Source organism: Giraffa tippelskirchi, chromosome 14 (genome assembly GCF_054371585.1).
Source record: "Giraffa tippelskirchi isolate mGirTip1 chromosome 14, T2T-mGirTip1v1.2.pri, whole genome shotgun sequence".
Classification (NCBI taxonomy): Eukaryota; Metazoa; Chordata; class Mammalia; order Artiodactyla; family Giraffidae; genus Giraffa; species Giraffa tippelskirchi.
In genome coordinates, this window is record NC_137288.1 from 51,656,782 (window position 1) to 51,682,390 (window position 25,609).

A 25,609-nucleotide genomic window follows, 5' to 3' on the forward strand; every position below is an offset into this window, starting at 1 on the left:
GCCTCCATGGAGTCAAGTCTGAGCAGGGACAGAAGATACGGATGCAAATCACTCATTAGAGAAACTCAGCCTGGTTCTCTTAAGCAAAAAGGCATTTGCTGGGAGAATATCCAGGGCTCAGAGATTTAACATCTATGGCAGGATCAAAAAAAAAAAAAAAAACAAGGAAATGCATATTAAAAATAAACATCCTGTCACACCATGAATGAGGGGGGCAAAGGTTAGTCTTGTCAAGTGTCAGACATGGCAGAAAGCAGCAGGAACCATTACAGGTCACTGACCTGTAACCTGGTACAACCACCAGTTAGCTTCAGCTGTTTCTAGATGTATAGAGACACTTGCATGTGTGCAAATGAAACATGCTTATTCTGGTATTGTTTATAATAAGAAAAAATTGGTCATACCCCCAAATATGCATCAAGGAATGGACAAATAAATTAGAATATATTCAAAACTGGAATGCAATACAGCCTTTAACAAATGAGCTGGAGTGATATACATTCCATCATAGATAAATCTCTAAAATACATCTGGACAAAAAAGACCAAGTTGCAGGATGCCACAGATCATGTATATGATGACTGCTGACATACCATCATCTAAGCAAGATATAAAAACACGGCAGAGAATGACACAAACTACAGCATCGCAGTTACATCTCAGGACTGCTGGAAATAAGTCTGCAGTCAGGAGGCTTCAGCTGTAATTACAATGTTTCCTTTTTTTTTTTTTCATAAAAGGGAAGCAATGGGGCTTCCCTAGCAGTCCAGAGGTTAAGACTTCTCTTTACAGTGTTGGGGGAGGGGGTCCACATTCCATCCCTGGTCACGGAACTAGGGTCCCTCATGCTTTGTGGCCAAAAAAAAAACCAATGCCAAATACCATGGATAGAGGAGCCTGGTGGGCTACAGCCCTTGGGTTCACAAAGAGTCAGACATGACTGACCAACTAACACTTTCACTTTTTTGCTATGACTATTAAATCCGAGTGGCCAGCATAGAGCTATTCATTTCCTTACTTTCTATACTTCAGTGAAAATTTGAAATATTTATAATAAAAATGCAACCTTAAGGGTACTTTCATAGGAGTAATTTTCTGTGTCCCCATAGTTAACTTCTGTGAGGGTTACATTACCTGTGAATGCTATCATCCAATAACAAAGTTACAAGCTCCCTCAATATTAGCCTCAAACAACATCAGGGACACACAGCAAACCACAGACACCATCATCCCAGCAGACACTATTTATCCAGGCAGCCCTTCCTACGTGTCAAGCCTGCGGGCTGGCCTCTCAACAGCCCTTCCAGAGGCAATGAGCCCCAGGTGACAGAGCCATACAGAGCACAGCTAGAACTTGTCTTACTCCAAAAGTTTACACCTTAACGCATGGCCTTGTTGCTGCTGACTCTGGCTACACCGTGGAGGCAAAGCAAGTGTTTAAAGCAAAGGAGTAACATTAACATCTGTAATGGGAAAACGTGTAAATGAATGACTTGCCTAAGCTCTTGTGGCTGGCTGACAGCACAGCCAGGACTAGAATCCAAGATCTGGGCAACAGATCACTTCACATCTTCGCAAGGAGAACAGTCTACACTCGTTACGACAGATTTTTCCAGCAAATGCCACATTGGAGCCCTGCCCAGATCAAATTCCTGATGTCACAACACTGAGCACTGTTCGAAATAAGCCTCCTTCCAGGGGCAGCCTTAACACATTGGCACTCGCATCACGGCAACTGGCACAGCTGCCTGAAATGACATGCCACATTAAATGACAGGAACATACATTATTAGCAGAAATAAATCACACTGTTTTGTTACTAGTGCATGTCTCTATGACAGGCATTTCGAGATTGCACCGGGTATTTGCGAATTCTAGTCATCGGAATTTTCGTCGGGCAAATTAAAACCCGGTACTATAGAAACTTCCTCTAATCTGATACAGTGAACAGGAGGGAGTCAGTCAAGAGCAGCAGGCCCGTCATCCGATCAAGGTTCTGGGTCTGATGCTCCTGCGCACAGCCTAGGAGATCACGCCCCATCCACACAGACCAGACTGCAGAGCTCTTGTGGAAAACAATACTATGTTTGGGACATGTTTTTTTTAACTCAAGTGTAACAGACACACAGAAAAATGTATAAAAGATAAGAGTGTGGCTCAATACATTTTCACACACTTGACACATGTAACTAGCACCCGAATCAAGAAACAGAATGTTACAAGCAGGTCCCCTTTCAGTAACTATCCGCCCCCACCCCAGGATGACCTCAAGGGTCATCCTGACTTTCTACACAATGCGCTACTTCTGTCTCTTTTATATTCTATACATGTGGACTTACAAAGTACACCTTGTTCTGGGCTTCCCTGGCAGCTCAGATGGTAAAGGATCTGCCTGCAATACAGGAGACCCAGGTTCAATCCCTGGGTCGGGAAGATCCCCTGGAGAAGGGAATGGCAATCCACTCCAGTATTCTTGCCTGAAGAATTCCATTGACAGAGGAACCTGGTGGGCTACAGCCCAAGGAATCACAATGAGTTGGACAGGACTGAGCGACTAACATTTTCACTTTGTTCTGTTAATACCATCGCGTCTGTGACATTTCTCTGGACTGTCACATGGAGCTGCAGACAGGTCACTCTCATCGCCAAAGAGTATGCAGGCTGTGTCACAATGCATTTGTTTCTGACGAGCATCTGGGTAATTTCCAGGTGTGCGGTGCTACAGACTGTGGTCTTGAATATTCTACAACACATCTCCTGGGGCACACTTCTGGTAGGAATTGCTGGGTCATCCACGTATGCATTTCTTTCCTATTTCAACAAATTGCCGCAAACGCAGGCCCTTAAAACAACACAAATTTATTATACAGTTACGGAGGTCAGAAATCCTAGATGGATTTTGAGAGGCTAAAATGAAGGTGTCAACAGGGCTTTATTCTATTCCGGAGGCTCTAGGGAAAAATCCTTTTTTGTCTGTTTTTTCTGTTTTAGGGAACTGCTCACCTGCCTTGACTTGAAGCCTTCCCTCCACCTTCAGAGCCAGCAGTGGCGGAGGAGCCTGGTGGGCTACAGTCCATAGGGTCACAGAGTCAGACATGACTTGAAGCGACTTAGCATGCACGCACGCCCCCGACCCAGAGATGCAAAAAGCTCAAATCAGTGACAGCAGAACTGCCCCATAGCAACACCTCGACCACCTGGGGCCACCCCCGGAATTCACATGAAACTCTCCCTGGAGGTGAGCTCACAGACTAAAACTAACAGAACACGTGAGGAACACGTGAGCACACACAGAAATAACAAACAACAGAAAATGAACCACCCGGAAGTCTTCATAACAGGAAAAGCCTAGAAGGATATAAAAATAAGATTGTACAAACCCTTAAAGAAATAAATAAAAATAGACTCTCTAAGACAAGAATAGAACATTGCTCAAGCTTTTTTTTAAAGCAGATTTGATAAAAGAAAATCTAGAAACAAAATATATAATATGGTAAGAAAATCTCTGTGGACAGAAATAAGCATACTTTTTAAAAGTGAAAACTGGAATCCAGAGCTAAAATAATCACTCAAAATAGGAAAACAAGTGCTAAAAAGTATAAAAGAGAAGAGACATAAAGGATAATTTAAGAGGCACCAACATACATCTAAAAGGATACACAGAAGGAGGGACTAAGAAAAAGAAACTAGAGACAAAAAGTTTAAAATGCAAGATCCAGCACATTTGCTGGTCTCTGGGAGTTGGAAGTCCAGCAGAAAAGTACAGCTGGGGCTGAAAGTACATCGGGGACCCCTGGCTCCCGGGAAGGACTCTTCCAAACTTGACTCTCTGCCTCTCTCGGGTGCCATCAGCTTGTCTCACTCTTCACACTAGGTGGATATAATTTCAAAGTGGGAAAGTTATTTTGCCCTGCAAGCCTGATGGAGTCAGAGCTGTGGGTAGAGATCTAGTTCTAGGTCCAGTACTCTAGTTTTTACTTTCCCTTCTTGCTCAGATAAGCCAAATGGTTTACACATGCTGAGACCACTGGGCTTCTGCTTAGAGCGCCAGTAAGAGAATGGCTGGTTTGGCCAGCCCAACATCCTCCTCCTTTGTCCATCTTTATCTGAGAGACCCTCATTCCAAGGCCATGCAGTTCCAGGGTAGGCAATAACCCTGAAAAGGCCAATTCAATTAAACTCTTCCGGCCACAGTAAGCATTTCAAGGGCACATACACAAACTAAGAAAAACCAGTGAGATTTGATTTCAGGACTCTGATGGGAAAACCTGAGCAGATATATTTGATAATCTTCTGAGATTCTCAAAATCAGCAGAAGTAAGTCTGGAGCTGCAGAGGCCACCAAGAGCTTCACTGAGACCAAAGCCAACAGTTGCTGTTGTTCAGTTGCTCAATCGTGTCCAATTTTTTTTGACTCCATGGACTGCAGTACTCCAGGCTTCCCTGTCCTTCACTATCTCCTAGACTTCGCGCAAACTCATGCCCATTGAGTCGATGATGCCATCCAACCATCTCATCCTCTGTCACCCCCTTCTCTTCCTGCCTTCAATCTTTCCCAGCATCAGGGTCTTTTCCCATGAGTTGGTTCTTCACATCAGGTGGCCGAAGTATTAGAGCCTCAATTTCAGCATCAGTCCTTTCAATAAATACTCAGGGCTGACTTCCTTTAGGATTGACTGGTTTGATCTCCTTGCTGTCCAAGGGACTCTCAAGAGTCTTCTGTAGCACTGCAGTTCGAAAGTATCAATTCTTCAGCACTCAGCCTTCTTTATGGTCCAACTCACCCATCGTACATGACTACTGGAAGAACCATAGCTTTGACTAGGGACCTTTGTCAGCAAAGTGATGTTTCTGCTCCCTGGTGGTTCAGACAGTAAAGAATCTGGCTGTAATGCAGACCTGAGTTCTATCCCTGGGTTGGGAGGCTACCTTAGCGAAGGGGATGGCAACCCACTCCAGTATTCTTGCCTGGAGAAGTCCATGGACAGAAGAGCCTGGTGGGCTACAGTCCATGGGGTTGCAAAGAGCTGGACACAACTGAGGGACTTTCATTCACTAGGTCTGTCATAGCTTTTCTTCTGAAGAGCCCAGAGAGGAAGGCAAAATCCAGTGCTGAGAGTGACGAGCCCCTGAATCCAACCATATCTGATCCAGCACCACAGCAAGACCGCTTAGTTTTATGAGCTAATAAAAGTTCCTTTTCTGCTTAAGCCAGATGGAGTTGGATTTCTGTCATTTGCAACTGGAAGAGTCAAGACTAATAAATGTTAGAAGCAAGGAAACAGCACTGGCGGCAGCAACAGAAAGTGGACAGCTGCTCTCCAAACAGCTCCCCAGTTTAAAACGCTGGGAAAGGTTTGGACTGCAATCCCAGCATTACTCCAACTCATTAATCATGTCGCATGCTCTGAATCCAGTCTGGGTTTTATACGGTCTTACAGCTCTTCCAACTACCTTCAAAAACATCACAAAATTATAAATGATGACTTCACAACAAAATCATTTTTATTTCATTATTTGGGACTTCAGAAAATACGACATTTTTAATTTTGGGGAAATTAAGAGATGACACAAAATAAAGGTATTGATTAAAGTTTAGAGGATTGGGAATCAATAATAATGATAATGAATGGGTTTGGGAGGTGCAGAGGCAATAGTAGGTGAGATATGGGGCACAGGCTGACCTATGGAAAACACAGAACAATGACTGAGTCACAAGTGAGTTAGTGGAGGTGGACACTGAGGGTGATCAAGTTTTAGAAAAGCCCAATCCAACTTTCTAAGCTAATATCCTCTTTTTTGAATATATATAGTAGCAACAAGTAATAAAAAAAATATGCTAAAGTAAGAATAGGAGAATCCTTTCAACAAAATACAAATTCTTAGTGATGAGAAAACATTATATAACTCTCTGCTTTGGCATTTTTTTTTCCTTTCCACTGGCCCTTAAAACAGTGGTATGTATGTACTAAATTGGTCAGTTGTGTCGACTCTTTGTGATCCCATAACTGTGGCTTGCCAGGCTCCTCTGTCCATGGGGTTCTCCAGGCAAGAATACTGGAGTGGATTGTCATTTCCTTCTCCAGGGGAACTTCCCAACCCAGGGAATGAACCCATATCTCTTGGGTCTCCTGTATTATTGACAGGTGGATTCTTTACCTGGGAAGCCAATAAAATAGTAGAGTAGCTTACAATCAATGTGTCTTATCTGAGATGAAATGCAGTTGCTTCCACAAAGAAGTCATACATAGCAAGTCTACTTTCTAGTCTGTTGAAAGTATGGCTTGTTCTGGGGTAAGGAATTTTGTGATCACCAAAAAGATATGAGCTGATTTCCTTATGATACTACTCCTGTAATTTTACCACCCTGTTGACATGGGTCTTTGTATCGCTGATCTGCCAAAGTTGTACCTGGGGTTAAATAAGACCATTTCATTTATTTCTGAAATGCCCTCTTTGAATATGGTCAAAATCATTGAAAGGAAAATAAAATCTCAACAGCACTACAAAAAGCATCTACTAATTCCTCTTCTGAACCACTGAGGTTTACCTTTGTCTCTCCACAATTATCTTGCTAAGGTATCGAGGTTCTCAGAAATCAATTGCTCTCTTGGAGACAAAAATAATATGTTCCCACAGCACACTAATTATATAGGTATTAGAGTTTCTTGACTGCTCGAAAATCAATAGGAGCTTACAAACCAAAACAATGCATGTTTCTTTATTTTTTTGAAATGCCTTAAAAATCCCCTATCAAATTTGATTTATACTTCCAAAGGCCATATGTAGTCAATCTTTAATTTAATCTATATCTATTACTTAATGCATTCACTTACAACAGTCCATTCCACAAACAGATATTCAATCAATGTTAAATATTATTTGTTCAAATTTGTTGAGAACCTGTTACGACAAAAACAAATTCTCTCACATTAGCTAAGAAAATTTCTGAATGGCATGCTCTAGCTTCTGACCTGGAAAAATAAAACGGTAGATAAAATTAATATGAATTCTATTGTGAGCATGTGTCATTTGTAGCTCCCTAACATCTGGGCAATCTTCCACATTATGAGTCCTTCCTTCCCCAGGGCAGAGGCCAGAAAGCCTTGAACCACAGACTCCCCTGAAAGTAGGATACAGGCAGTGACCCTGCTTCTGCCCGGTGAAATGCACAGGAAAGCTACATCATGGACAATGAGATTTTTCCATCTGTTTACTTGCTTCCCTGTGTGCTGAAGAATGAAAGAAAAGGAGATCTAGTTACCAGCTTCAAAGCTGGAAGAAACTGAAAACAGACTTCTCTCAGGGAGCACTTTGTCAAAATTATTCTCTTTCTTACATTTCATTTTCTCTTAAATACTTCCTGTGGCCTCCTAGGGTAAACCAAAATGAAAAAAAGAAAAGAAAATCACAGTGGTGGTCCAGTGGTTAAGACTCCAAGCTTTCATTGCCAATAGCGCAGGTTTGATCCCTGGTTGAGGAACCAAGATCCCCACAAGTTGTGCAGTGCAGCCAAAAAAAAAAATCAAAGTTCATCAATACGCTCAACTAAAACATGTCAGTTATAACTTACTACAAATACAACTTCATGCAGTTTCTTTTCAAACAGTCACATTCTGTTTTACAAGCTTCCCACATATTCTGCCTCTAATAAACACGTACTTGAAAAATGAGGACAGAACAGACACTGGCCTGTTGCCATGGACATACTCGTAGTATGATACAAGTCATCAAGAGTGACTGTTCACGAGGAAGCTCGCAAAAGCACATGATTAAAGCAAAAACACAACATGTATTTGTTAGTCACATATTACTCCGGGAGATGGTGAGGGACAAGGAACCTGGTGTGCTACAGTCCATGGGGTTGCAAAGAGTCGGACGTGACTCGGCGACTGAACAACAACAACAATCACATACGTATTCCATTCATTATTTTCAATCAACAAAACTATAGAATATATTATGCATGATGAGGCAAGAATTCTATGGACTTCAGTTAAACAGATGTGATAAAATAAAAGGTATAGAAATACAAGTTAAAAGGTATAGAAATACAAGTCACATGAGTTTTTTAAAATGAATTTCATCAAAAACACACTAGGCAAATTTCTCAAGATACTTTCAATAAATTAACTCTTGATTCACTCGACATGATTTCAGTAGTACTATGATTAGGCAAGGATATTGTGGGGTGGAGGGGGCATCTTTTAGGCTGAAAGCCAAAATGCTGAGTAACAATAACCACCTTCTATCTTGCCCACATAAAACCTAAGACTCAACTAAAATAAATGCTACCATAAGTTTTATCAGCTAGGAGCACTCCACCAGCTAGAAGCAACTATCTGAATGCCAAAGGTCTGCAAAATGGAATAGTTCTAAAGAATTATCATTTGATTACATTCAAGAACATAGGGCTAGATTTAATGAATTAATCTCAATGACTTAAAAATCTGTCAATTGCATGCAAGTCCATTTCCTGCAAAATTAAAAGTCTATCAACGTACACCATTTTTGATTAAGCAGTGAGCTATGTGTGAGTGCTAAGTCATTTCAGTCATGTCCAACTCTGTGCAACCCCATGGACTGTAATCCGCCAGGCTCCTCTGTCCGTGGGGTTCTCCAGGCAAGAATACTGGAGTGGGGTGCCATTTCCTTCTCCAGGGAATCTTCCTGACTCAGGGATTGAACGCAGGTCTCTTATGCGTCCTGCATTGGCAGGCGGGTTCTTTACCACTAGTGCTACCTGGGAAGCCCTAGGCAAAGATGAACTTTATCATTCCCATATTAACCTAATTTAAATTACTTTTCTTAATCCAAATTCATGAAGATCACAATGGCGAGCTCTTACCCTGGAACTATGGGTATGCAAAGTGATTCACGAGCATTTATCGGGTTCATCACAAGGGAGGTGGCCTCACCCACTTCACGTGACCACAACCGAAGGCCCTGTGAGTAATCAGCAGGTGGGGCCCTCCCCAGCCCCCCACTGTCCTGTAGCTGGCTCACAGCCTGCAGAAAGCACTGATTCTATTTCACCCTCATGCCATCTGCTCCAAGCTCTCCTTCTAGTTACTAATAAAAGCCCCAGGAGCCATCTGGACTTTCTTGTCTATACATTTTAAATCCAAAATGGTTTTGTGTTTGTATAGGACCTGGTGCAAGAAGACATTAAAACCCAAAGACAGCCTCGGGGGAGGCAGAGGACACTTCCCCCACTCAGGAGGAAGCCACAGGTCCACCCTGGGGAGAGGAGATGGGAACCAAGGTAACACAGACCAGCCTTCCTTCAACCCCACTTGCACTTCGTCAGTGTCTGTCTATGTATCCTTGCATGCAGATCATTTTTCTGATTTTCTAGATCAATCTAAAAAGACTTGAGTTTTGCTGCACCTCATTCAAAGCACTGATCGCTTATCAAACCAGTTCCCACTTGAAACTTCATTTTAGCTTAAGTCTACCCAAAAAATTGTAATTAAGAAACACCATTTATCTTAAGTGCAAATGGTGATGACAAGCTGGAGTCTTTGACGCCACTTCATATCTTGTTACTTTCTCACCAAACCTCCGAACATTATGTGAAATTTCTAAGTCTGTGTGGAGTGGAACTTCGTAAGAGAGAATTTAGCATGTAATAGCACTAAACAAAATATCCTCAAGTGTGAGATGCCTTCTTTCCATCCCGCAGCTCATTTAACTTCGGTATCTTGTCTGTTAAACCATCTACTCCCACTACCCTCAACCAAAGAACTATTCTGATTCTGAGTGGTAAAGGTTTAAGAGAAAAAAAAGAGACTGCCCTTCTAATATGAATGCAAGAGTCCTCCGAATGCTGATTGCCTGATTTTAAGTTGCCTTGATCAAAATGCTACCTACACATTAGCAACTGTGAAAATTTCCTTCAACTATTGGGCTCCAATTATCATAATCAGGTCTTTTGAAAAAAAAGCATTAGAGAAAAGTCACAGCACATGCACATGGACAGAGATGCAGCGTTCTCTGGTGACTAGAAGGGTATATCAGCTGCTAAGCACCACAGGTTGTGTAAGACGTAGTCATCAGGATAGACTGACTTGCATCATCCATTAGCAGCTTCATCCTTTCGCTCACTCTGTTCAGTGCTGCCAAGTTCGAGGCAGAATCTCTGCTCATGTGAAGACAAAAAACTGCAGCCACTAAAGAATGTCCTCAAGGAAGCCCCAAGTGGGTAAAGATAGAGCAGGACAGACTTCACAGAGGGTGTCTGTCCTCACCTGCCTTCCCCCCACCCCCACTTCAAGGTGGAAACATGACTCTCACTATAAATTATACAGCTTAACTAAAGGCAGGGACTTCACTGCTCTGGAAGTTGTGACCTCATTTGTCAGATAAAATGGGTTAGACCACCTAGAAGATAATCCAGGAGAGCTCTGCTAGGTTTAATTTACACTTCTATAACTACCCTGGGCAATCTCTTGAACTGTCCACACCAGCCGATTGTGTAAAGAAGGTCTGCCAAGCTGACAAGGCTCCAGAGTGGAATCCCAGCCTAAGAGATGTCTGGCTCACCTCCATGAGTGTTGGAAAAGCAGTCCCAGGACAGGGAGAGCTCTGGATGAGGAATCAGAAGTCCTAGTCCTGACTCTACAGCTCCTTCATACTGTCACCTTCAGCAAGACACCCACATTCTCTATAAAATTTAACCATGAAAGTGTTAGTCGCTCAGTCATGTTCGACTCTTTGCAACCCCATGGACTACAGCCTGCCAGACTCCTCTGGGATTCTCCAAGCAAGAATACTGGAGTGGGTAGCCATGTCCTCCTCCAGGGGATCTTCCCGACCCAGGGATCAAACCTGAGTCTCCCGCATTGCAGGCAGAGTCTTTACCATCTGAGCCACCAGGGAAGCTAGTGAAAGAAATTTTAATCATGTTTCTTACAAAACGCCACCATCAGAGAAAAATTCAAGAATCAAGTGAGATATAAGTCAATCATGGAATCAGAACCTGTTCTTTTTTAAGACTTGCTAACATATAATGAGCATTTACTAACTGCAAGGAATTTCACAAAACGTCTGATCTATAGACATCATGTAATTTTCAGGGTACCTGCTTTACAGATGGGAAAACTGAGTGTGAGTAACCTATGCAGGGTTAGACAGCAAGAAAGGGCACAGCTGGGGTTCAAACTGAACTCTGTCCAAAGCCCAGGCTCTTAACCTTTGTGCTCTGTGACCTCAGGAGGCTAAGGAACCCCAGAAACTAACTCTCTCCTCTTGATGAGTTTTAACAAAATAAAAAGTAGTGAGATGTACGATTGATAGAAGAGTCTCAACTCTAATCCAAAATGTATTTCTAATCTTGTTGAAAACAGATCCTTTTTGCCCCAGAAAGCCTATTCAGTGAATTTGTGTTTGATAGAAGCGCAGTCTATGAAATCCTGATGCAAATCAGCCCAACCGTTTCACTTCACTTAAAGAGAAACTGAAGCCCAAGCAAATAAGAGTAGAGGTCACAGAGCTCACTGAGGGCAGGCCCCGGCCTGGAATCCTGGACATGGCCACTGCTCCAGCCCCACTGCCTCAGGTGGAGCTCCCTCTAAACCCTGAGATGTTAATAATGTTACTACGGGTCCAAGGCGTATCCCTCTAATACCAACAACATTTTAGAGCATGGTAGCATTGGACTCATTGGAAAAGATCCTAATGCTGAGAAACACTGAAGGCAGAAGGAGAGGAGGGCAACAGAGAATGAGATGGCTGGATGGCATTACCAATTCAATGGACATGAACTTGGGCAAACTCTGGGAGATGGTGAGGGACAGGGAAGCCTGGCATGATGCAGTCCATGGGGTCAAGAACTTGGACATGACTTAGCAACTGAACAAAAATGACAACAAAGCAATGCCATTAAAGATTTTTGTTTTAGAGAATAGTTCTTTTCCATGCAAATATAATATGTTTATAAATTCATTGTTATTTAAATAAATGCACATATATTTAAACTTTTTCAATTTTAGTTTCTAATGCAATAAATATTGATATATAAAGCATACATAATAATAAAAGGGCTTCCCACATGGCTCAGTGGGTGAAGAATCCATTTCCAATTCAGGAGATGTGGGTTCGATCCCTGCATCAGGAAGATCCCTTGGAGTAGGGCATGGCAACCTACTCCAGTATGCTTGCCTGGAGAATCTCACAGACAGAGGAGCCTGATGGGCTACAGTCCATGGGGTGGGAAAGAGATAAGACTGAAGCGACTAAGCATGCACACATAATAATAAAAACACTTGCAGGGTCTTTAATAATTTTTTTAGAGTATAGCAGCATCCCGAGACCAAAAAGTCTATGAATGCCCATCCTAAAATATAAAAATTAAATGTTCATGTTTACAGTGGACAGAGAGTCCACAATTCAAAGTCCACAATTCAAACCTAAAGGCTTCAATGTTACTTTGTGAAGGGAAGATAAGAGTCATTGGGAACTGTCTTATTTTTAACTGAGTTTTTCATGATTAAGTGAGCTGCTCAACTTCAAAATTGACAAAACCAAATTACACCATAAATTTACCCGTAAGTGTAATCAAAAGAATATATTTTTCAAATGTAATCAACAGGATAGATTTCTGTGATTAACTAATTATATTTAAAGTTAATTAGTATCAATTATAACACTAAGTTATCAATCATATATACACTCTATACAACACCTAATAACTTCATAACTGTAATCTTAGACTTCAGAAGGTGTTTTTAACATCTAAGCAATTCAGGTGGATGGCTTATATCATAAACAAAATGTATAGCATGTTTCAAAAGCAGCCACACAGAAGGCATTCCTAACTTCCATGCTAGTAATAAAGACGAGCAACCAAGTATGAAGACAGTTGTTGGGCTTTTTAGAGATATATTATGGCAAGAAAAATCGTAAGTATAATGTAAGTTCTCAAATTAAATAAAATGTTGATTCATGCTGCCGTTACTAAGATATGTTTATATATCTTTTAAAACTTAGGCTTGAATATTTAAACTTATAATCAATGCAATTACAATCATCCTCACCAAAAACATCTATTAGAGGCTGAGATGATCACATCATGATGCAAAGTATGTACGAATGCTTAATGCAACAGAATGCTTCCTTCTAGATATGGAGTTTATAAAGAGTACAAAATGTATAAACCCAAAAGCGTAATGATGTTTCACACAGGCCAAAAAAAAAAGAGAGAGAGACAGAAAGAAAAAGACATACACAAAAAGACAAAGAGATCTAAGAAAACACACTGTCCAGTGGAATGTCTAAGGAGCTGTTATTTTCCTTTTAGCTTTGTGAAATCAAGTTATACTTTATAAAGTCAAAAAGAAATATAAGTAGGGTACTCATTAATGCACATAACAGCTACAGAGGCTACAGGCCAAATTGGGTCTGAATTATTCTGTCTACTTCTTCCTCAAAAGAAGGAAAAAATAGAGCATTTTTCCTACTGTCATCTTCCTATTTGAGAACAGGCATTTCAGCCATTTAAATGAGGAAAATTACTTGCCCTTCTTACCAAGATAAGGCAGTAACAAGGTTTGAATTGTCAGATCCCATATTTCAGATAAAGAAAGCAATGCCCACAGAGCTTCTCCAGGGGATCCACCTGACCCAGGGATCAAACCCAAGTCTCCTGAATTGGCAGGCGGATTCTTTACCGCTGAGCCATCAGGGCCAGACCTGTAAAGTCAAGGAAAAAACAAAATTCAGGCAGCTATTTCCTTATAATAAGCTGCTTCTTGAATCCCTCACCTTGCACAAAAATACCAGCTTTTACAATGTTACCCAAAATGCTACACTGTTTGCAAATAAAAAGATCTTCACATTATCACTAGTTCCTCAAGGGACATCAGATTTTGCCACTAGTCATTTATTTTTTACAATTACTAGCTAAATTGGCTTAATCAAGGTCATTCTCTTGTATTAAATAAAGAGGAGACTGTCAATGGACAAGCTGTGGAACCGTCACCAGCCTTGGCCAAGGGCATTGTGGAAGGCACAGCCTCTGGGCCCCTTCTGTTAGCAGACAGGGGGTGAAGGTGGTGGTGGGACCTGCCTCTGTGAATTCAATGCATTGCTGTTTGGTCACAACAATTGTTGTTCAGGGATGTCCGATTCTTTGCCACCCATTGACTCAGCACTCCAGGCTTCCCTGTCCTTCACTATCTCCTGGAGTTTACTCAGACTCATATCCATTGAGTTGGTGATGCCATCCAACCATCTCATCCTCCACCAGTTTCTAAGGAGAGGAAAGTCAAACTCCAGAACCAATTGTAGTGTTCTTCAATATTCAATAAAAATTTGCAACTCTTCATTTTATTCTCCTTTTTAAAATATTTATTTTTCAAAAAAAAAATAAATAAATAAATAAAATAAAATATTTATTTTTCTGCGAGTGTTCTTATGCTGAGGGGGATCAAAGCTCCTGGCTTGCACAGACCAGTCTGGTCACACCTGCTGACCTGCTGTTCCTCGTCCACAGGCTCCCCTTTCACTCTCCAAAGTGTTCTGGCTTGTATACTACTCAGTGATCACCCTAGTTATAAACCCAATAGACAGATATATAATATTTTCATATATATATATATGTATGTATGTATTGCTTCAACTTTTGTTTGGGATCATTTTTTTTTTTAATGAAAATGTGGTCTGACTTATTTCTTTCACCTAAAAACCTTTTCCTCCAAGAATTTAACCCACTATAATTACATTTTGCAAATACTGGGAAGAAAATTTTGAATTCAGTGTCCTCCTAACACAAGATGACAGGAACGTTAGCTAAGCTTTTTATTGTTACAGAGCACATTAATACAGGCACTATTTTTCCTTTTAGGGATTCATCATCTAAAATAGGAAATGAGGCAAAAATTCTACACATCTGATAACACTTTATGTTAATATTTAAACCTGGGTCCCTCCACTCACAGTATTCTGGGGGGGGGGAAATCCCTCAAGAAAAATAATGAGGCTGTACCAGGCAGACATGCCTCTGCAGATTCTGGGAAGCGCTCCAGTTCCCCCATCCGTGTCTCTGTAACCCCATCCATGCCGGAAACAGGACAGCTTGTCTCCTACACAGCAAACACACAACCTGCACGGAGCGGCCCTTTATCAGACCTTCCCAAAGGGCAGCCAGAAGGTCTCACCTCTCCACCTTAGAGAAGCGAGCTCTCCTCACCTTAGAGGAGCGAGGTGCCGTCTGGGTGCTGGCCGCACAGAAACCAGGCCATCACTCTACTCAGGGCCCCTGATGTGAGGTCCTGTCTGGTTTACACACTTCAGGGTCAGCGGCTGAAAACAGCTCTCCAGCAAACTCCCCCTCTGCCTGCCCTGCCCATCTCCTATACACATGACGAGGACTTGAAGAGGTGATGAAACAAAGAAGTCGTGCATGCTAAGTTGCTTCGATCATGTTCAAATCATTGTGACCCAATGGACTGTAGCCCTTGGGGCTTCTCTGTCCATGGGACTCTCCAGGCAAGAACACTGGAGTGGGTTGCCATGCCCTCCTCCAGGGGAATCTTCCTGAACCCAGGGATCGAACCTGCGTCTCTTACATCTCCTGCAATAGCAGGTGGGTGCTTTGCCACTAGTGCCACCTGGAAAGCCCACAAAGAAGTCCCTCTACTCCAAACTGTGGTGGTTCCTGCCATAAACAAGGACACTGATCCCGTGTTGCAAAGCAAGACAAGCACTGAACAAAACGCGTCCCCCCGGACTCAGAGAACAAGGCCAGAGGAAGCAACAGGGAATCACAGTGTAGGCCTTAGTCTCCAAACTGCTTCAGACGTGCCCAAATGTCAAGTGAACTAACAACAAAACACACCCACTCCACCGCTTCTACAGACTCAAATATTTTTCAAATAGAGTAGATTGGAAAGTGACAGGCTAATCCAAGTAGATACTGTGTTTGTTTTCCGAGGTGACAGACGAAAATAGAACTATTTTCTTCTTTAAAGAAGGGTCTTAGAATTAGAGCAGAAACAAAAGTGTCTGAAAAGAGGATGTTTTAAATTGTCCTTATCTTTTGTTTCCCGTGTGCATCAGTGATCTCCCAAAGCATGAAAGTAGAACAAGAGCCCTTCCTGGTGGCCCCATGTACTCCGTGGACACGTGGGTTCCTCTCACAGCACCCCCTGCTCTGTTTAGAACCAGCGTCTTGGGGCTTAATTTGGGCTCTGTCACCTCAGAGCTGCAGGCCTCAGGCAAGTTTCTCCCTCTGCCCACGAACTCCCTGACATGTAAGATGCTGATGACAACAGACCTGTCACACAGGCCACATGCTGAGTCATGAGGGTTGCTGTTGTTATTCAGTCACTAAGTCACATATGACTCTTTGCAACCCCATGGGCTGCAGCACACCAGGCTTCCCTGTCCTTCACTATCTCCCAGAGTTTGTCCAAACTCATGTTCATGGAGTCGATGTGCCATCCAACTATCTCATCCTCTGTTGCCCATCTTCTCCTTCTGCCCTCAATCTTTCGCAGCTTCAGGTTCTTTTCCAATGAGTTGGCTCTTCACATCAGGTGGCCAAAGTACTGGAGCTTCAGCTTCAGTATTCTGTCCTTCCAATGAATATTCAGGATTGATTTCCTTTAGGACTAACTGGTTTGATCTCCTTTCAGTCCAAGAGACTCTCAAGAGTCTCCTCCAGAACCACAGTTAGAAAGCATCAATTCTTCGACACTCAGCCTTCTTTATAGTTCAGCTCTCACAACCATACATCACTATTGGAAAAAAACATAGCTTTGATTATGCAGACCTTTGTTGGCAAAGTGATGTCTCTGCTTTTTAATATGCTGTCTAGGTTTGTCAGAGCTTTTCTTCCAAGGAGCAAGCATCTTTTAACTCCACGGCTGCAGTCACCATCTGCAGTGATTTTGGAGCCCAAGAAAATAAAATCTCTATCAACTTGGAAATCAGCTCTAAGCGTGAGATCTGCCCTCCTCTGCTGGTGACTTCGTCTCAAATTATTGGTCTGTTAGTCTTAATGGATCCCAGTCCAAGCTCAACTGCATGCGTTAAGTTGCCCGAAAAATATCCACATTATCTTCTGGGAGTAAAATCACAGCAAGCTCACTGTTCTGGAAGAGAGAGGGGGTGGGGGGAAAGACTTTCTTCTAACCATCCTCAGAAACTGAAAGCAAAATATATAGATGTGAAAGGGCCATGCCGGCATCTCTAATAACCCACCTTGATAATTTCTAGTTCCAGGACTGGAGGGTGCAATGATCAGAAATTAATGGATACTCCTGGCCAAAAAGCAGGAGAACTTTTATATTTACTTTGTTATGTGACCATAAAAACAATAAAAGGAGTGGCTGAAAGGTCAGTGGTTTACATTTTCAATCAAACCAAGAGTCTAAGATGGATAGTCACTAAATCCCCAAATGTTCAGATTTTTGTGGAATTTCTTTCCTGTTTTGAGTCTGTCACTAATTGAATCAAAATCACTCACCTTTTATTTCCTGGTGTCTAACACACATCAGGCAGTCACTGGGTTTTGGAAAAATGCAGTGAACTGAGCAAGCCCTCCCACCAAGTTGTTTCCTTAAAAATAACCTACATCCAGCCGGTTGCACACTGGAAAAACAGTCATAGCAACTGACATTACCAAGTCCACTTCACCCCAGTCTTCCTCCATCTATGAACATTCACCCAGCTTCTCACGCGAATATTCAGGGAGGTAATCTTACCCTCCCATCCCTAAGCAATTCTGTAAATTCTTCCTGCAAAGCACCCCAGAAGTCCCTCCATCTCTGCCCATCTTCACACCCACCTCCCCTTGCCTGGACCCCGTGGTGGCATCCTACGGGGTCCTACCACCTGCACAGTATTCTAGAGACGGCAGCCCACAGGGGCCTCACCCATCACAAAGCAGATCCCGTCACGCCTGCTCACACTCTGCAAAGCCTGCTTGTGGCAAGAAAAAGAGAACGCACGACCCTCAGTGTGGCCTTCCTGGGCTTCTGGCTCCTACCCGCCCCCCCCGGCAGCCCCTTGTCCACCTGAGCTGTGCCCTTCCCTGCCCCCTTCACACACGTGCATCCTCTCTCCTAGAACTTCTCCCTGCCCTGCCCCCTGCCTGGACAGCAGCTGTCTCCTCAGAGACACCACTTCTACCCACAAACCCAACTTAGGGACTTCCATCGGTCTTTCCCATAATATAATTCAAGTCCATCCTCAGACACTTATTCGGGAGATTGTTTTACGTCTGCCCCCACCCCCTTGCTAGGCTGTGCAGTCCAGGAAGGCAGGAGTTGTCTGTACTAGTCACCCCATGCACACAGCACGCAACTTACACAAAGCGGACTTCCAGCAAAAATGCCTTGTCCCCATTTAGGCTCCAAATAGTTGGGGAACAATGGAAACAGTAACAGACTTTATTATGGGGAGCTCCCAAATCACTGCAGACGGTGGCTGCAGCCATGAAATTAAAAGACACTTTCTCCTTGGAAGAAAAGCTATGACCAACCTAGACAGCATTTTAAAAAGCAGAGATATTACTTTGCCAACAAAGGTCCATCTAGTCAAGGCTATGGTTTTTCCAGTAGTCATGTATGGATGTGAGTGTTGGACTATAAAGAAAGCTGAGTGCTGAAGAATTGATGCTTTTGAACTGTGGTGTTGGAGAAGATTCTTGAGAATCCCTTGGACTGCAAGGAGATCCAACCAGTCCATCCTAAAGGAAATCAGTCCTGAATATTCACTGGAAGGACTGATGCTGAAGCGCAAAGTCCAATATTTTGGCCACTTGATGCGAAGAACTGACTCGTTGGAAAAGACCCTGATGCTGGGAAAGATTGAGGGCAGGAGGAGAAGGGGAGAACAGAGAATGAGATGGTTGGATGGCATCACTGAATCGATGGACATGAGTTTGAGTAAGCTCCGGGAGTTGGTGATGGACAGGGAGGCCTGGCATGCTGCAGTCCATGGTGTCGCAAAGAGTTGGACAGGACTGAGCAACTGAACTGAACTCACCTCCCTCAAAAAAGAAAAAAAACAAGAACTAAGTAAGGAAACTATGATTCAATCTAAAAACTATTAAAAATAACAAGATCATACTGTATAGCACAGGGAACTATATTCAACACCCTAAGATAAACCACAGTGGGAAAGAATATAAAGAAGAATGTATATATGTATATAATTGAGTCACCTTGCCATACAGCAGAAATTAACACAACATTGTAAATCAACTACACTTCAATTAAAAAAAAAGAATTTAAGCTGTCACAACCTTAAAAGCCATAGTAAGAGCTCACATACCAAAGTGCTGTGTAAGAAAGTGCCCTGCTGTCCATCTGTCCCAGGGTTGAGTGCATCCTCTCTGGCCATGGGCTCAGGGCAAAGCTTTCGTTTTTCCATTGGTACTGGGGAAAAGTGGATTTGCAAACTAAAATAAGGATGTTAGTTGCTCAGTCCTGTCCAACTCTTTGCGACCCCATGAACTGTAGCCCACCAGGCTTCTCTGTCTATGGGATTTCCGAAGGCAAGAACACTGGAGTGGGTTGCCATTTCCTTCTCCAGGGGATCCTCCTGATCCAGGGATCAAACCCAGGTCTCCTGCACTGCAGGCAGACACTTTATCAACTGAGCCACCAGGGAAACCCCCAATATTCCAAAATATGGACATATTCTTCTAAAATAGGGATACATTCTTCTAAATGCTAAAAAAAAAAAAAAAGAGTAGTGCAAATGTTCAAAAAAAAAGTCTATGTGTGTGCAGTAACTAGAGTTTTATTTCTTCCTAGTATATCCTAATTCATTGTTTCTGTTTTATTAACTACAATAACTATATTTATATTAATAATAATACTATAACTAATAATACTAATAATAATACTCACTGCATGGGTCCTTTGGAATTATGTGACCTGTTTTTTTTTTTAATGGACCTAAAGAATTTTCTTCACTTGGACATCTGTTCCTACAATAAACTACCCTCAAAATGTTCACCATGGGCTTTCCTGGTGGCTCAATGCTAAAGAATCTGCCTGCCAATTTAGGAGACCCAGGTTCGATCCCTGGGTTGGGAAGATCCCCTGTAGAAGGAAATTAAAACCCACTCCAATACTCTTGCCTGGGAAACCCCATGGACAGAGGAGCTGGGCAGATAACAGTCCATGGAGTTGCAAAAGAGTTGGACACCAGACTTAGCGACTAAACAACAACAAAAATGTTCACCGATGCTACAAGGAGGAAAACACCCTGTCAACTACAAAACACTATTCAAACGAAAGGGAGCATCTCTACACCTAGCAAAAAAGCAAAACACGACCGAAGGCTCACACTGAGCCTTGCAGCCAACACCACCTCCTCTTAGCCAAGTTGAAATTCATCTTTGCAGTTGGGATGTTTCATCTGTACTGACCTAACAAGGAGCTCCCCCTCTGGCTCTGCACGGGCTCCCCTGTCACTGGCCCCCTGCTTTCCCTGAATCTGACCATCCTGGTTTCTCTTGGGGTCTCCTTCACTGGGTGGAACCTCAGCCACCAGAGAAGTAACTGCTTCCTCCTCTCTGTGTAATTCACTGTTCCCTCCCCTGCTTTTTACTGTCACCCCCTCACCCCGTGACAGCTGAACACTTCCCGGCTGGCTTTCTCCTGACCCAGCATCAGAGCTCCTCTGTCCAAAGTCACCATCTCAGCATCTCTGTGAACAAAGCTTTCTAAACACTGAACCTGGCTGCTCCCCTGCTCCCAACTTGCCAACCTGGCTCTCCTGCCAAGTCCCCAGTTCCCAGCAGCGGTGTTCCTCATTAAAATAATTAGTCAAAGCAATCATCACGCATCTAATGGTGGTTTTCAAATCTCCTTCAGCCCTGAAGAAGGGAACCTAAGACACACTGGAAGGAATAGGGGGCCTGGGCTGCCTGCACAGACCCCTCCCCTCCCTGCAGGGGCTTTCGCTCTCCCTGCCCTTCACCATGACAACGCCAGGGCTTCCAGCAGCAACTCCTGCTCCATCATCCAAGGGGCTTCCTGACCGTCACCTCCCCGCCCAGCCTCTGCTCCCTACTAGACTCCACTCTCCACACGCCTGGTGAGAGTACACTGAAGCACCCACCAAGTACCATACCAGGTACCAAAGGGTTAGCATCATTGACGTTAAAAAGCTACGACTACACAGCAAAAATGCCCTGAATAAAGCGATCTGAGGACCTGTTCCTACCCTTCAAGGACATACATGCATTCCTTAAAGACAGGAACTAAGTCTTGAAGAATACATACAACCTTTTTTGATGACTATCATTAATGATGACTATAGTTAATAACACGTGTGTGCATGTGTGTGTGCACACTTACGCTCAGTCACTCAGTTGTATCTGACTCTTTGTGACCCCATGGACTGTAGCCCACCAGGCTCCTCTGTTCATGGAATTTTCCAGGCAAGAATATTGGAGTGCGTTGCCATTCCCTTCTCCAGGGGATCTTTCCGACCCAGGGATCAAACCCCTGTCTCTTGCATCTCCTGCACTGCCAGTTGGATTCTTTACCTCTGAGCCACCCAGCAACTTTCAAGTGTGCAACGCAGTGTAGTTAATAACATTGCATTGCACACTTGAAAATTTCTGGGAAAGTTGCTCTTAAAATTCCCACTCGTAAGAAAAAAAAAGCTGTAACTATTTGAGATGATGGATGCTAATTAAACTTATTGTGATGATTAATCCATAACACACATATATCAAATCACTGTGCTGCACACCTGGAACATAAAATAATGTTATATGTCGACTATACCTCAATTTTTTAATTAATAAAAAGGAAATGGCAAAACCTAAACTTAGGATTATTAAAAGAGAAGCTGTTTCTATACACGCACTGGTAGGTGAACCAGGAAAGTGCAGGTCAAAGGGAGGAACTCTGGCTGTGAGAATGAGGGAAGCCCTCACAGAGGAGAAATTATGCTGAATCATGAAAAATGAATGCACGCTTTCTAGTTTGGGAGAGTGGGGGCTGCCAGGGAGGGCATGGATGTCCACACTGCCCAAACTGGGCCCTGCAAATGATTTCTTTTGGCTCTAAACCATTATCATCTTTTTACAGTCATGGCACCCCTTTCTCCCTCCTTCCTTCTGTCCATCTGCACAGACCGAGAGCTCGCTGCAGTGGCAGAGTAAGTTTAATTCTTCTGTTGACCCCAATACTGTCCAGCAGCGCTAAGGAAACAATTCCACAGTCAAGGTCACCTGCAATACAAATCCATGGATGTGCCTGGTAATCTGAGAACATAGTAACTAGCAGTTCTAAGCTCATCTTTCTTCCTGCTCAACAGTTACACAACAAGTGAGTGCGGCAGAATTGAATCCATTTGTGCACTCCAAAAATCTCTACTCTGATAACTTTCTCCAGATTCTAAAGTGCAATAAGCAGTAACTGAGGTTACTTAGCATCTTGTGAAGATCTAAATACATTCAACATCTTTCTATTACCAAGCATCAAGAATAAACGCCACCACCGTTTGCCACTTCAACCTTTTCTGAAACCATCAGGAGATCCTGCTAGGCTTCTGTAGGTCAAGGACTGAAACCTGAGCCCACCAGAAGCCTCCTCCAGACAAGCTCCAACCCTGGGACCTCGAACCTGGTGCCCTTGCTGGACACCGAATAACCTTCAGGGAGAGTGAGCCGTGGGCAGGGACGTGGCCCAGAGAAGGGGTCCCCACCGGATCCCCACCGGGCTGTCTTCTCGGGGCTTCCACATGCTGCAGCCTCAACAACCACCACACCGTCCTTTTAGTAAGTTTACACTCCGGGGCATGGGCGGATCAAGAACGCCCCTCTAAGCGGCTGCAAGCCTATACGGAATAAAGCACACTCTGCGGACTTGCATCTTCCATAAGGGGATGCAAAAGGCAGGGACGGAGCCCGCCAGAGTGCCCCCACGGGCGACACGTCCGCACCGACAGAGAAGATAACACCGTCCAGGTAAGCCCATCCCGCCGCGCACTGGGAGGAGTCCCCGTGCAGGGAGACAGGTACGACCCCGATCGCTGGGCCGGGGGCACTCGGGGTGCGGGTCTCGGTCCACAGGACGGTGGCCCGGGAGGAAGCGACGCCCGGCGAGGGCCACGGGAGTCCTCCCTCTCGCGTCCGAAGTGGCCGACAAGTGGGCAGCGCCTCCCCAGGGAGCCCGGCGCGCGCCCCGCCGCAATAGAGAAAGAAGGAGGCGGTGCGGGGAGAGGCGCCCCCCTCAACAGCCGCCCCCAGCACGGCGGCCCACCGCGGGCGACGCGCCCGCCCCTCGGCCGGCGGGGACACCGGGGGCGGCGGGCGGGCAGCCTCGGGCACGCGGCGCAGCCCTCCTTACCCGGAGCAGAGCTACTCCCCCCGCCGGGCGGATCGGGCGACAGGCCTGGGCAGAGCGGCAGCGCGGGGCTACGGCGGCCAGGCAGCGGCGCTGGGGGACAGGGCGCGGGGGAGCGCGGGGCGGGGGCCCCGGGGCCTGGGGCCGCCCGAGCGCATGCTCCCGCCGCACCTGCCGCCGGGGGTTTGCCCAGGGGAGCGCGCTGGGCGTGGGGCCGGCTCGCATGTGCAGGGAGGGTTGGTGCGGCTTCCTCCGCGTCGGTTCTGTGCAAAGAAAGTCCCAAACCTCACTTCTGTCTGCCTGCCCCAGACCTCTTGCGCCCGGCCGGCGCGTGCACCCTGCTTCTGCTGGCTCTCCGGGTACACTTGCCGCCGCCGGAGTCCTCCCTGTCCGGCCACTCCTCCGATGTGGCGACCCCATCTCGGCTGCCCCCTTCTCGCCCTCGACTTTGCTACTCTTGCATCTGCGGAAAGGAGGATTCTCCCTCAGAATAAAAGGAGACTCTTTCCCCCTGGCCCCAGATGTCCAGGGACCCTGTTGTAGATGCTTGAGATGGAGCAGAAGCAGGAGATGCTGCTGAGGCCCTTCCCTTAGGGAACTTAACGACTGGCTGGTCACAAAGCCTTGTCCCCATTTGGGGAGGAACATTAAATCATTTAAGCTGGTTTATAATTAAAAATAGGGCTTCCCTGGTGGTTCAGACGGTAAAGAATCTGCCTACTAATGCAGGAGACCCGAGTTCGATCCCTGGGTCAGGAAGATTCCCCTGGAGTAGGAAATGACAACCCACTCTAGTATTCTTGCCTGGAGAATTTCATGGACAGAAGACCCTGACGGACTACCGTCTGTGGGATCGCAGAGAGTCAGACACGACTGAGCGGCTAGCACTTACAGTTAAAAGTTGCTGAGGGGGTATACCTATACTTATAGCTGATTCACCTTATTGTACTGCAGGAACTAATAAAAATTGTAAAGCAATTATCCTTCAATTAAAAATAAATTTTAAATGGAATACTATTCGGTCATAAAAAGGACCGAATTTGCATCTCTTCTGGTGAGTTAGATGAACCTAGAGCCTGTTATGCAGTGGGAAGTCAGAGAAAAACAAACACCCTATATTGATGCACATTTATGGAATCTAGAGAAATGATAGTGATGAGCCTGTCTGCAGGACAGGAATCGAGATGCAGACATAGAGAGCAGACTTATGAACACAGCTAGGGAAGAAGAGGGTAGGACGAACTGAGAGAGCAGTATTGAAACATACATTACCATATGTAAGACAGATAGCTAGTGGGCAGCTGCTGTATGACATGGGGAGCTCAACCGGATGCTCTGTGACAACCTAGAAGAGTGAGATGGAATGGGGAGGGGGATGGGAGGGAGGGTCAAGGTTCAAGAGGGAGGGTACATGTAGATATACTTATGGTTGACTCAAGTTGTATGGCAGAAACCAACACAACATTGTAAAGCACTTATCCTCTAATTAAAAGTAAATTTAAAAAATCAAACATAACTATTGCAGGAAAAAAGTTTTAAAGATTAAAGGAAAAAAATAAAAGTAGCTGGTAATTGAAGACTGTATTTTATGACTTTCCAATGGAGTTTTCTTTCATGAAGATTTCCTGTGTATGAATTTTAGTATACAAATATTAGCTGGAAGGTATAAAACAAATAATAGTTAGTTGCTTCCTGCAAGAAATTCAGTAATTTAACACTAGTAGCAATAATTTCCAAAATGATCTTTTGAATTTCTTATTGACTACCATAAACCAAGAACTAACGCTGTTTTGTTTTTCAGATGAGACTGATCTTTTGGTAGAAACATCATTTAGTGTCGTTCTTGAAGAAGAACATATAAAATCGTTTACTAATGCAGTTTATGTTTATGTTAGGAGCCATGATCATAGAAACATACAAGTACAAACATACACATGCAAACTGTGTTCTGTGCTCTAATCATTTAAGAAAAAGAGATTTAAGCCAGAGAAAGAGGAAAGCAGAGGCTTTGGTGTAGAGAGAATATTTAAAGCTGATCTAATGAAGTGGAGTACTTATTTTCATACCATTTTGACCTGCTTATGCTAAAGATCTTATGGAGTTGGGACGTATTTCTGTGACAACAGGCGCACTTCAGGGTGTGACCTTTGCATACTTGCTTACCTGACTACATGAAATTAGCATGGGCTCAGTGGGTGGAGAAGGCAATGGCACCCCACTCAAGTACTCTTGCCTGGAAAATCCCATGGACGGAGGAGCCTGGTAGGCTACAGTCCATGGAGTCGCTA

The 25,609-nt window shown here is 44.1% G+C and overlaps 1 protein-coding gene across 1 annotated transcript in view; it reads right to left on the bottom strand.

Annotated features, from left to right (window-relative positions):
- L3MBTL4 (L3MBTL histone methyl-lysine binding protein 4) overlaps positions 1-23,741 on the bottom strand; it is a 227,270-nt gene extending 203,529 nt beyond the window's left edge. Inside the window, 2 exon segments of the mRNA XM_081561578.1 lie at positions 23,325-23,414; positions 23,633-23,741. Coding sequence (XP_081417704.1) covers positions 23,325-23,414; positions 23,633-23,741 — 199 coding nt within the window.
- Between the last annotated feature and the right edge of the window lie 1,868 nt (positions 23,742-25,609).